The 13,466-nt window shown below is 53.8% G+C and overlaps 1 protein-coding gene across 9 annotated transcripts in view; it reads left to right on the top strand.

The window, feature by feature from the left end:
- Nucleotides 1-12,643, top strand: part of KY (kyphoscoliosis peptidase) — a 57,120-nt gene extending 44,477 nt beyond the window's left edge. For all 9 annotated transcript variants that reach the window (XM_053221426.1, XM_053221429.1, XM_053221431.1 and 6 more), the window contains 3 exons: nucleotides 6,124-6,312; nucleotides 7,577-7,767; nucleotides 11,478-12,643. In XM_053221426.1, the coding sequence (XP_053077401.1) occupies nucleotides 6,124-6,312; nucleotides 7,577-7,767; nucleotides 11,478-12,373 (1,276 nt within the window). In that variant the 3' untranslated portion in view covers nucleotides 12,374-12,643. The remainder of the gene's footprint in view (nucleotides 1-6,123; nucleotides 6,313-7,576; nucleotides 7,768-11,477) is intronic.
- Nucleotides 12,644-13,466: the final 823 nt, after the last annotated feature.

Raw genomic sequence — 13,466 nt, forward strand, 5'->3', positions numbered from 1 at the left:
AGTTCCAGCCTGGCAGTTAGCATGTGGAAAACTCTGCACATTGCTCAGACGTTTAATCGTAGCTCACGGTTCCCTGGGTCCCTTTAACTTTTGCTTTAAAGATCAGTAACCTCGGCCATGCATCACTTTCCTAATTCCCTGACCTTCCAAATAATTGCCGAAGGTTTGGTAAATTCATTAGCGGAGTCCTTAATAACAGAAGACATGTAATCCACACTTGCTGATTTATCCCGGCTCAGTTGTCAGGGTGGCCTCTTAGCAAGAGTAGTACCCACGTGGCCATCATTACTTCTGCCAGTCCATTCTGCCTCCCTGCAACGGCCTCATTAAAGACTGATTTAATAAAGTAATTTGGTGGGGAACTCAGATATTTTTGCAACATCCTTCACTTCCTCATCGTCTTTCCTGAGTAACTGATGGGAGTTGTTTTTTGGGGTTTTTTTGTTAGTGCTATTGCTTGTAACTGCTGGTCTGGTTTCTTTCTGATTTCCCATCATCCAGCATTAATGTCCTTTCTTCCGCCTCAATTCCCCACAGCCTTCATGAATTCTGCTTAACTTCCTTGCAGGGGCCAAGCTCAATTCCCCAGATTCCTGCCACCAAGTCAGCCTCCAGTACAGCCCCTCCCCTTGTTATCATGGCTCTAGCGCCATCAGCTATAGCAGATTTTCTAGAGACTTTTGGTAAAGCAAGGAGCCTATTACAATTTGAGGCTTTGATATTGTGGAGACTGATTGTCACCAATCCGATGTCAGCCTGTTTTGCATCCATCCTTCAGCTGTTCCCTGAGAACAAAAGCAGAGGCACACTTCTGCTCAGCACGATGTCCCAGACGATCCCAGCACAACACTTGGTTCCAAAGGCCCCGAAAGGCTGGGGATGGACCATCTTAGCCTCCCAGAAGAGGCAGATACCCTGCATAACCTTAAGTTATCCCCAGATCTGACTTTGTCATAAAAAGCCTCTGAAAGGGACATCTGAATTCCCTCGGCCTTATAGATAGGCCAAAGGATAGCATTCGCAGACATGGATGACATCACCAGAACAAACCATCCTTTAATTTTGCTCAGTGCCCCAACCGTACATTTATAAATTAAAACAAACCTTGGCAATCAAAACGGCTGGTACAATACAAAGCCTCTGGAACTATGTGCAGCAGGACAACTGAGTCCTGGTGCGGCTCTGGCCACTAGTTGGCTGTGTGTCCCCAGGCAAGTCGGCTTCCTTCTCTGTTCTGCTGACTCCTCACGTGTCAGAGAGGAGGCCCCTGAGATCACACCCCACAAGGCCCTTCGCAGGGTCTCAGCATGAGACTTATTACTGTGGTTATAGTTACTGACCTCACCATAAAGGCCTGGTGCCAGAAAAGGCAAAGGGGACCGTATAGCAGAAATAGAGACACTGTTGAATTTACAAGAAATCAACTATATAAACTGTGAAACATAAGCCATGGTTATGATTGTCCTGCTGCAGGAGAGAAATCATTAACTGTTTTTGGTAGATTCTAAACTACTTTGATTGCATCAATATTAACTTTCTTGAGGACCAACGTTTCAGGGACAGCAAGGGCCTAAAACTTCTAATTCGCATATGCTTGTCCACTTAAAGTGACCATTAGGCTTAAGGTTAGTGAAACTACATTTCCAATAAAAAATTAACATTAAAAATCATGATATTTTCATCAAGATACAAAAAAGAAAGCATGCTTCATTACCTCTCCCTTGGCAACATCCCTCCCTCCCTCCCTCTCTTACTTTCCACATGACTCACACACCTTAGAGAGGTGATCAGAGTTGGGGGGAGTCCGCTATGGTCAGAGCCTGATGCCCACAGGGCACATTGCCCACCCCAGACAGTGCGCCCACCCTGCTGGGGGCCTGGCAGTGGTGTGGCTAACACAGCATTTATGGTTTTCATGGCAGGACCCTGACCATGTCTGTATAAAATAACAGTCACAGGCTGGTTCTACCACATCCTCAATCGATACCACTAGTGTTGGTGTTTTAAAAATGGTCAAGGGGCGCCTGGGTGGCTCGGTTGAGCGACCGACTTCAGCTCAGGTCATGATCTCACGGTTTGTGAGTTTGAGCCCCGCGTCGGGCTCTGTGCTGATAGCTCAGAGCCTGGAGCCCGCTTGGGATTCTGTGTCTCCCTCTCTCTCTGCCCCTCCCCCACTCATGCTCTGTCTCTGTCTCAGAAATAAATAAACATTAAAAAAATTTTTTTTTAACGGTCAAAAGGAAAACCCAAGATTCTGCAGCCTGAGGTTATTAGGTAGATGTTGTGGGATGCTATTTTGGTCTCTAAGATGGCTGGTCAGATCTCAGTAGTAGGAGGTGGAAACATTTCTGTCCCTTCTTCAATGCTCTTCTAGATCTTTCTAGCGAATTCCTCTTCCTTTGGTCCCCTAAAACGGCTGTGTTCATCACTGGCATTTTAGTGATGGTGCATATATCTGCTCCCCTTACAACTATGAGCGCATCTCGGGCAGCCAGTGAACTTTACTTTTACAATATTTTATTATGCTATAGTATTTATCATGCTATGAGATATGATATTATTCCCTGGTGCCTGGTACAGTGCTTTTCACATAGTGTACACAGCCAGTGATCTTCTGGTAACATGAAATGGCCGTGGGTCATCCTGACTAGCACCCAGCAGCTGGAATGACTAGTTCCACTATTTTGCATGAGAATTATGGATTATTAACAGTAATGCCTTATGACTTCTTTGTCCAATTCATCTTGCATATTGCTGCCAGGTAACAAAATATCCTCCTATCATAGTCAAGCATGGCATGAGCCTACAGCTGAATTTTTTCCTCTTTGTTCTGCCCCAGGCATTCCCCATGGCCTTCCCAGTTTCTGTTCAGCCTGTCACAGAATTAGCCCCTAGAGATCAGTTCATGCCAACCTTTCTTTTTGCCCGTGATGGGCCTGGCAAGGTCACACTGGAGGCGACCGTACAGCTGAGACGGAGCCCTGATCCCCTGGCTCAGCCCAGAGCCCACCCATCCCGCCACCCAGTTCTGCCTCCTTCCGCCCTTCGCAGGCTTGGGACTGAGCCCACTGCTCCTCCCCCACTTGGGTCTCAAATCCTATCTCCACCCCTCAGTGGGAGGGTACCCGCAGGTCCACTGCCTGGGACACGCTTCTCCCGGGAGGGCATTCAGGCTGAATTCCAGTGGGCCACACTGCCCACAGCGGCACCTGGGCCGTTGCCCTGTAACACGTGGGGGCCGTGTGGACGTTCAGTGCTCAGCTTCCTTCCTGGACTGCAGGGGGCTCTGGGGCGAGACGGGGCCCCAGTGGGTGGCTTGCCCAGAGTGTACAGCCCACCTCAGTCAACTTACCCCTCCGCAGGACTGTTCCCAGGGCTCCACGTATCCCTCCACATGCCCCTTCCTGCAAGTGAGCGCGCACGGACGTTTCTGGGCAAGAAAGGAAAATAACTCACTGAAGAATGCAATTTCAAGTAGTATTTATGGATTTTTTCCAATTCTAAAAGTAACACATAATCATTACTGAAAATTTAGTAGATATAGAGAAGTTTGAAATAGAAAATTACAATCACCCCTAATCGCATTTCTAGGAGACCAGGTAAAGACAGCCGCGGCTCGCTCTGCCCTCCTCCTCCGCTTCTCCCCCTACACACGCACGCACACGCACCCACACGTGCACACGCGCACGCTCAGGCCTTGCGCTGATGGCAGAGTTTTATAGGCATTTGTCAATTAACATTGTCTGGGGCATGTCTTCCCTCACGTTTGGCACTCTCTCTGAATAGATGGAACCCCACCCTCTAGGAAAGCACCCCCTCACCCCGCCAATGCGCACCTCCATCCCACCCTCTGGCCTTGGTTTCCCCCCTACCCCTCTGTGCTGCGCATTTTCTCTAAGACCTTAAACATGTTCAGATCCCCCCACCCCAGAGAGGCACCCCCCCTTCTCCTCCTGCAGCTAACGAGGCAGGGGGCTCTCCAGAAGCACTTTCTCTCCTCCTGGGGGCTCCTCCGCTCCTCCTCCACCCGCAGCTGCCTCCTGTGCCTCCTGCCCCAGGGCCACCCTTTTGCTCCAGGAGTGGGTTTTGGCTTTTACCAGCAGGAAAACCTGACATCAGGATCCAGTCCGTCTTGCTCCCTGCCCCCATTCCCCCACGTGCTCCTGAAACCCTTCCCAGAGGGCTTCGCTGCTCTGCTCGTGTGGCATTTCTTAGGCATTTCTGGGAGGCCTGGACCCGCTTCTGTGAGGCCGCAGGCAGAAGGGCAGGCCTGCTCCCTGCAGAGGAGGAAAGCTCAAGCAGACATGGGAGCAGCGGTTGTCATGCGCAGGCGAAGCAGCACCTTGGCAGGGTGGGAGGTGGAAACGCGCAGGCTCCCCATGTCGGCTTCACAGACTTTCTCAACAAATGACAAGTAATATTTAGATACATAATATTTCATCCAATATTCTGATGTGGGGTTTTTTGGTTTTTTTTTTTTTTGTTATTTTGTTTTTTGTTTTTTGGTTTTTGGGTTTTTTTTAGAGAGAGAGAACATGAGCAGGGCAGGGGCAGAGAGAGAGAGGGAGAGAGAAGAAAATCCCAAGCAGGCTCCCCACTGTCAGCACAGAGCCTGATGCCGGGCTCAAACTCACAAACCCCGAGATCATGACCTGAGCCGAAACCAAGACTCCACGCTTAACCAGCTGAGCCACCCAGGTGCCCCCAATATTCGAATTGCTAATCAAACATATATTTTTAGAGGGAAAATTTCCCGTTCCTGTGATGAATGCAGAACCATTCCCCCTGCTGGTTACCTGGAGAGGCTGCGTGGCCCTCTTTTGGAAGGCCCCTGAGCCTGCAGGCCTGGTCTGCAGAAGGACCCTGGCCCTGGCCACCAGGGACCACCGGGCCTGATCCACACCCACAGTACAGAATTGCTTCATATGAGGGGAGTGCAGACTCAGCGGGTACCTTGCATGATACTCAAAGGAGCTACATTTGAGGGGCCACCATGAACGTCCTGGATAGCATGCACTGTGTGTTTATTATACCCATCTGCCACAAGTGAAGGAAAAGGGTCATGAAGAAGGAGCACCTTTCTCTAATTCACACAAAGGCCCCCAGGAGAGCTAGCACAGGGTGTCCCCGGGGTCAGAGTAGCGGTCTACACTGGTAATTGCCATGCAGTGGGCAGGGCCACTGAAGAGGAAGTCCAGCTGGTCATGGAGGGACTCTCAGGGCTCTTGCTTTGGCCTTGGGGTGGTGCCTCAGGGTTTCAGCTGTAAATGCCCAGGTTGTAGCTTGCATGATTTCTGTGGTCCCCACAGGTGACCAGCATCCATCCCCCCACTGTCCAGGCCGCAAAAAGTGGTGCCACCTAGGTTGTGAGCTCTGGGGGAACACATTCTCAGGAGGGTGGAAAGCTCAGGTTGAGTGAGCGGTCAACATTTTCACCCCCAAAGGACATCCACAGGGGACTCTGAAACTGCGGCCAGGGCAATCAGTCATCAAATGAGCTTAATGCACCGCAGTGGCCCTGGCAGTCAGCCCTGAGTAATCTTAGCAACGGGCCGGTCCTCTCCCAGTCAGGGCTGGAGACACTGGCTGCCCCACCCCAGGTGTCCCCACACAGGTGTCCTAGGGCGGTGTCCGCTTTCTTCTGTACCCTCACATCCAGCACCCCTCCCTGATACTGGTCTCCTAGACCAGCTCCTCAGTCACCTGTTTAGAGCTGCTCTGGTTCTTCAAGAACATCGTCATTTCCTGGGTTTCCATGTTCTTGGGGTGACCCTCACCATTGCACCCACTGTCCTCCGGAAGAGCTGCAGGTGAAGCACCAGGCAGGTTCAGTCCAGGGAAGGATGTTTCAGGAGTCTTTAGGGATGCACAGGCAGTAGGGACTAAAGCCAGTCTCCGCAGGTAGGACCCACCGACCCTGTGTCCCCCCATCCCCCAGCCCTGGAAATAAAAGCCCTCAGGCCATCTGTATGTGGCTTGTGAAAGGCAGGGAAAAGGAAGGGGGGGCAGGGAACTGACGGACAGCAGATATGTCTGAGGCCTGGGGCTGTGGACAGACAGACTTGTGGGGGAGGGGCAGCGCCAGCAGGAGCCCACCTCTCAGACCCCCTGTCCCACCCTCAGGATCGCTGGAGTGCAGTGCATGACCGTGCCTGGCTACTCCAAGGGCTTTGGCTACCAGACAGGACAGAGCTTCTCCGGGGAGTTTGACCATGCCTGGAATGCTGTGTACCTGGAGGGGAGATGGCACCTGCTGGACAGCACCTGGGGCAGTGGCCTGGTGGACTCTGCCACCTCCAAATTCACCTTCCTGTAAGTATAAATCTCAGTTCTGTTGCCTGTCTGCTTGGTGGACATGGGGGAGGTGTCAGGTTGAAGCAGCGGGTAGACAAGCCAGGTGGATGGGGAAGGTGGGCTCTGCTTGCTGCTGGCCACTCCCGCCCTTCCTCCAGCTCTGAGATGAGCCAGCTCCAAGCCGACAGTAAGGGTCCAGACATTTCTGTCACCTCACCCTCCACCTGCGAAAATCCCTCCTCTGGCTCCCGGTTGCCCCCTCCACCCAAGTTCTAAAAGCCCAGCATTTGCCCACAGGCCGTATGGGAGAGGAAAGGCAGGGCTGAGAAGCTTCTTTAGCAGTCTGTAGATTCCCTTCAGGCCTTTGGCCCATTGACCGTGTTACAGCTCTCACTGGGATGCCAGAATTCTCTTCCTGGTGTCTGCTTCCACCAGACACCAGGGTTCCTCCTCCTCCTCTCTGGGCTGAATGCAGCCACATCGTATCTGTGCGGAAGGGGTTATGGCTTGTAGGAGGGGGTGCTGTGGGTGCACAGAGTCACCGCGAGACACGGTGGGGCAGGGTGGCAGGGTGCAGGGCGCTGGAGCATGTCTGTTCTCCAAGGCTTTGACCAACTGTGGTTTTAACCTAAGGCCGTGACATTCATCCTGGATCATAAACTCTCTGCAGCTCAGATTCTTTTTTATCCAGAAAAATGAGAGCACTGTCTCTGATTTTTGCAGTTTAAATCTCTACAGTTCTGCACACAGACCAAATATAAGCCGAGAGTGAAGCATCCCCATCTCAGATGAACCTCCCAATTCTTCTCTTGTTCCCTATCACTAACCTCTAGAGAGCCATGTCTCATTGGCCCCAGGGACCAGAGGAGGGCTGCCCACCCAAGACCTTCCCTGCCTGCCGGCCCTCCACCCCACTAGCTGCACCTGATCCATTGGTTATGCCTTTGCTCCCTCAAATCTCTGTTTGGCTTTGAGACTAGCAGGAGCTCATTCCCCACCTAGACAGCCCCAGTGGACTATGGTCTTCTCTTAAAAGGGGCCTCAGATCCTGCCATGGCTCCTATTTCTGGAAGCAGCCACTGAGGGGCCATCTGCAGTGCCCATGTTAAGACTGGAGATAGTGGCCCTTCCACTGGGTTGTTGGCAGGGCCCCTACTGTGGATATGCTAGGCAAAAGAAGGCCCCAGAGATCCCCCTGCGAGCCCCCGCCTCCTTCTCCACAGAGCTGAGGCCTATCACCCCACATGGCTACTGACCAGCTTCCCCCTTCCCCAACCTCTAGCTACAATGAATTCTACTTCCTCACCCATCCTGCACTGTTCATCGAGGACCATTTCCCAGACAACAAGAACTGGCAACTGCTCAAACCTCCTCAATCTCTGAAGCAGTTTGAGAACAACATGTACCACAAGAGTGAATTCTACAACAAAGGGATGCTGAGTGCCCACCCAGAGACTTCGGTGATCAAAACAGGTAAGCCCAGAGCAGGTGGCCAGTGGGGTAGCAGCAGGGACAGAGCAGCCTGCTCTGTACCTCAAGGCATCCGGGCCCCCAGGGGACTGCCAGGGCCCGTGAGCTTGCTGTAAGCTGTATGTATGTGCAGGTGCTACTAAGGCAGCCAAGGCCAACAGGGTATCAGGGCAGGACGCAGCCATCGGTCACATTTGCAGGGACAGATGCCTGAGCACACCTACGCATCCTTGCGTAGGAAGTCCTTGGGTTTCCCTAGCCCCTGAGGGCCACACTCACACCCCAACCTGTCAGCAAGTCAGGACTGAAGGGTTCGTAGCTAGGTGAGTCTCTCCCAGTGCCCACAGCAGGGAAAGGACTGCCTCAGGCCTGGCTGTACCCACCTCCCAGTTCAGGTCCTCGACAGAAGCTCACTAGCCTGCTCTGTTGTTCCGACCTCCTGGAAAAGAGGACGTGTTGGCCCAGCCAAGCTGGGATCTGTGTGTCAGTGGTCTAACCGGCTAGTGGGGGAGCAATGGGGGTCTCCCAGGACAGAGAACTGGGGGAGGCTTTGTTACGGGGAGTGGCTGCCGAGCTGGGTCTTGGGAGCTGGAAGAGAGCAGGCATCACGGTACACAGGGACAGACATGCACTGGCAGGACACAGCAAGCCCTCCAGCACCCCTAGGCTAGGGCTGGCTCCAGAGGAACAGCCTGGCTTCCTCGGCGCCCTTCCCTCACTAGCCCAAATGCCCCTTGGCTCTGCTTCCCTCCTGGAGGCAGAGTCCAGCCTTTCCCAGCCAACTTCCCTGGGAGTAGGCAGTGCAGGACACCCAGCTGAGCTGTCCCATGGCTGACCTGGACTGACCTTTGCTCCCCGGATCCCCACAGTGGCCTCGGGCACCCAGCCTGGTGTGTTTGTGCGCTCTGAGGTTTATGGGGGCCACCTGTATGTTGAGGGGAGGGGAGGCCACAGAACTGTGGTCACAAGCCTCACAGGGCCGACTCCAGAGGACTTTGTCTTATGTATGTTCAAGGCCCTCGTGCCTGGTCTGGGGCTGGGAACATAACCTGGACACACTACAGGGCCCAGCACAACCCTGTCAATGCACCTGCCCCCACCCAGCCACCCACCCACCACACACTTTAGCAAAGACTGCTGGTCAGCACCATCTCTGCTGCATGGGGCCTGGGAAGGCCTGAGCTCACACTGGCTGTTAGCACAGAGAGGTCTGTGCGCGGGTCTGTGAGTGAGCCCCACCCCACACTGCACAGTGATAGGGGTGCAGGGAGCACAGGCGTCCCCACACTCCTTCCAACTGATTTGTCCCTTCCACCTCACAGTGGTTGCCTTAACCAGTCTGCTGAGCTCTGGGCTACTTTTTTAAAACTACAAATACCTGGAGGCTCCTGCTGTTACAATAACAGCATGAGGTTGCTGTCTTTGAGAATGCATTTCCGTGCTTATATCCGATGGGGAGCCTGGTCGGTCTGTTGTGGCCCATGGAACCACAGGGAAGAATGGACCAGGCTACAGCAACATCAAATTAATAGCGGAGTAGAACTTGCCTTTGCAAGAGACACAGAACTGTAAACATTGGGTATCTTAATATACAGTAATCTCAAATTTGATTCCATATTCATGATGCATATTTAAAGAATTTTTGCTTGTTGGAGCTAGTTTTGTTAAGAGTGGGGACGGGAAGAAAGCAGAAGAGGGAAACAGGTGGGCAAAATCAGGGAAGGAAGAGGACACAGGATGTAGGGGGTGGAATACCACTGAGATGGATGAGAGGAGGTGGAGGGAAAAGGGATGCAGGGGTGGGTCACAGGCTCCTGCAGAGTCCCTGGAATCACCAGCCCTTATTTCAAGTCTTCCAGCCATTCACCTCACCTTTGCCTAGAATCTGCTGGGCCAGGCACCCTGGTCCTTTCCCTGGACAGTCAGGAAAGGAGGCAGGAGTGCAGTTCCCCACAGCCCCACCCCTGCAGGGAAGACAGACATTGCAGAGAACTAATTCATTGCACTGGTGCTAAGTTTTCTGAAGGAGATGCAGAGCTACAAGAGAGGCTTCCGGGGAGCTCAACGTCACTTGAGGGCTTGGAAAAAGGCTTTTTTTTTTTTTTTTTTTTTTTTTTTGCATTCTTTACAGTCAGACATTATACTAAGGTCTTACCTGGTTTGGAGGAAAGCAGTGGAGGGAAGAAGACTGTGAAGGCTACTGGATGTGAGGAGGTGTGCCCTGGAGGATGTGAGAGAATGCCCTGTGGTCCCCAAAAGGAGGGTCCTGACTCAGGCCAGGCAGGAGGGACAGGTCTCTCACTGGTCTCCAGTTTGATGGTGACCCACACAAGTGAGCCCAAGAGTGACCAGGTATTTTCCTCGGGGTCCTCGGGCAGCCATGTGGAGGTGCTGGTTGGCACTCCACATCAGACATGAATTCCACAGGATCTCACCAGCCAACTCTCATGCAAGATGGAACAGACTGGATCTGTGAGCAGTTGAAGGCTGAGACAGCTTCTGCCCGCTGAATTGGCTTAGAAGAGGAAGCAAAGAGAGAGTAGAGATTCAACCAAGAGAAAGAAAGTAGACAAAGAAAATAGCACCAAAGCACAAAACACTCCACAATTGATATACCGGAAAGGAAAGGGATGGCAGCAAAGATGGGGCAGTGGTCAGCGGGCTGGGAAGAGGGCTAGGCTAGAGAGCATGGTGGGTGAAAGGGGAGAAGAGCACTTCCAGGAGGGCATGCCAGCAGTCCAGACTTTAGGAGGAAGTGACTGAAGTCTTTGGAGAGTGGGGTCAGGGGCCAGAAGAGAGCTACATGGGTGGAGGGGAACTGCAGTGGGAATGGGTTGGCAGTGGAAGGTAGGGAAAGGTTTCCGCATGGAGGAAGGTGGGTGAGGCTCTGAAAGGAGCCACCGCCCCTCCCCATGGTCCCGTGAGGCAGGGAGAACCAAGTAGGGGAATGCTCATGGGCTATAAAGCCAGAGAACTGGCCACCTGTCCCTGAAAAAGTGACGAGGATAGAGGAAGACAAAACTGGAAGGCACAGGGAGAGGCAGAAGGTGGGTGGATGCAAAAGGCCCTCCCCTTCACCTTTGACCTTTCCAGAGACACAGGAGCCACGTCCATGTGGGAGGCCTGGGTGGGGGCTCCAGGAGCCAGGAGGCAGCCCCACCCCTTGAGCGCAGCCTTCGGTGGTGAACCATTCCAGCCAGGTTTTAAGGTCCTGCGTTCACCTGACAGCTGCTGACACTGTAAAGAACAGATGCCAGGAGGGGGAGGTGTGAGGCAAGACTCGAGACTGGAAGGAGACAAAGGGTGTCTCTCCAACTGGTCATGGACCCTCTCCCCTGCTCCAGAACCAGACTAAGCCTCCATGCAACCTTCATCTAATGTGAATCACCTGGGTGGGGCAAGCACATCCAGCCGGGGCAGATTTTCTCTGGAGACCCTCAGCTTTCAGCTCACTCTAAGAGAACCACCCGCAGCGTGGAGGGGAGCCCTTCCAGCGGTGTGCCGCAGCTGGCTCACATCGTGGTCGGTGACATCACTTCGATTGCTTAAAATCCATCGTGCTGAAAGTATTTACACCATGGAAGTGGGCAGCCACTAGAAATTAGGGCTTCCCCCACCCCCACCCCTCGCCCAGAGACCCAGCTGCTAAACATTTACCAGCAAATCAGCACATACTGGGCCCATCCCACCTGACCCTGGTTCTCTCTCCACAGTGAACGGGAAGGCCACTGTCACCGTTGAGAGCTGCGCCCCCACGCTCTTCATGTTTATGCTCAATGGCAAGCAGGAGCATGGGCTGCTGAGCCTCAGGAAGAATGGGATGAAGCTGGACATATACCCTCCAACCGTGGGCACCCACAAGCTGCAGATCTTTGCCAAAGGCAAGTCTGACATCTACAGCTCGGTGCTGGAGTACACGCTCAAGTGCAACTACGTGGACATCGGCGTCCGGCTGCCAGCTGAGCTGCACCAGCCCGTGGGCCCCAGCTGGTTCTCGGAGCAGATGGGCATCATGAAGCCCTCCCACCCCGACCCCATCATCCACACCAGCGACGGGCGCTGCTCCGTCAGCTTCGGCGTGGAGGAGGGCATCAGCGTCCTGGCTTCCCTGCACGGGGACGAAGGCCCCATCACCGAGGAGACGCAGCGGCGCTACATCTTCCAGACGCAGCGGGAGAAGCGGGCAGAGCTCAAAGTCCAGTTGCCCCAGGCCGGCAAGTTTGCCCTCAAGATCTTTGTCAAGAAGAGGCTGGAGCCAGGCAACTATGTCTTCGTCTTCAATTATCTCCTGTGCTGCACCAACACCAAGGTGAACTGGCCCATGTTCCCCGAGAGCTTTGGCAACTGGGGGCAGGACAATGAGCTGCTGGAGCCTCTGTCGGGCGTGCTTCCTGCCAACCGGAACGTCCCATTCAAACTGAAGCTACATGGCATCGCCAAAGCCCTGGTGAAGGGGCAGGACACGTGGCCCCTGACCCTGAATCAAGAGGGCTACTGGGAGGGCAGCTGCAACACGGCCGGCTGCCAGGAAGTCTATGTCATGGTGCTGGAGAACGCCAACCACAATTTCTACTCCTACATCCTGAAATACAAAGTGAACGCCCAGTGAGGGCCGGCACCCCGGCCACACCCTCCCAGAGGGCCGAGGCCACACTTGCCCGGCCCAACGGGAAGTGCAGAGAGCCCTGGACACCGAGTCTGCATGAAATCACTTCTAGGCCTCTGCCCCAGTCTCTCCGCTCTGCCGCGGGAGCTGTGATGCTTCTGTTCTGATGGCTGCACTCGGTTGTGGCGGTGGCCAAGGGGACTGAGGCAAAGGCCCTTTAGAAGAAAAAGGTGCTATGTAAATCCAAGGTATTGTAAACTGTACACCCCTGCCCAGATGCCCCCTTCTTGTGTTAATGCTGTTGTTGTTTTTATAGGGCTGATGTGGGAAAGCAGGGACAAGGCTCAGGCAGAAAGCTTTTCACGTGATGGTGGGAGAGTTCTCCTCTGTGCCCAAGAGGGACCTGATCTGCAAGGCTGAGTTATTCTGAATCACAGAGCCCCTTGCAGGCAGCATCAGTGTGTCTCACCAATTCCCGGACCCCCGGGAGGGTTGCACTGCCGTTTTTTTCCCAGACCTGACCGTCTTCAGCATTCCTGCTGCCTCTTGCTCCTCAAGAGCCTTAGAAAAAAGAAGGTGTGAAGAGGGAGCTGGCCGGCCCACGATGGGCTGGAGGCTCCACAATCCCTGTGCATACCTGTGATGTGGCAACAGAAAAGTTACAAGGGGACTCCCAGTGCCCACCCTTGGGTGTCTGGGGTAGAGGGCCCACGGGTGAAAGATGCCACGTTAGCCCTGCCACCTGAGTCTAAGGGTGAGAGACCTCCTACTGTGTGCTCCCAGAGGAACCTGAGGGTCAGTTCAGTCTAGTTAGTTGGTGGCCCTCCAGGCCCTCTCAGAGCCTGACCGCAGGCCCTGGCCTGCAGCTTTCATAAGAGGCTGCTAGAGCCTTGAGGGGGCCTTGTTGGTAACCCTAAACAAAGACCTGGGCAGGGAGGCCAGGCAGGAAGTAGTGCAAGTACCGTAGTTCCAAGCAGACTCATGTAAAAACACGGTTCTGCCGGCCCCCAGTGGTCCCTACCAGCAAAGCCTGGCTGGGGTTGGGTGGGGGGACCTCCACCTGCTCTGAGAGCAGTTTCTGTGCTCGTCCATATTC

The sequence above is a fragment of the Acinonyx jubatus genome, chromosome C2 (assembly GCF_027475565.1).
Source record: "Acinonyx jubatus isolate Ajub_Pintada_27869175 chromosome C2, VMU_Ajub_asm_v1.0, whole genome shotgun sequence".
Classification (NCBI taxonomy): domain Eukaryota; kingdom Metazoa; phylum Chordata; class Mammalia; order Carnivora; family Felidae; genus Acinonyx; species Acinonyx jubatus.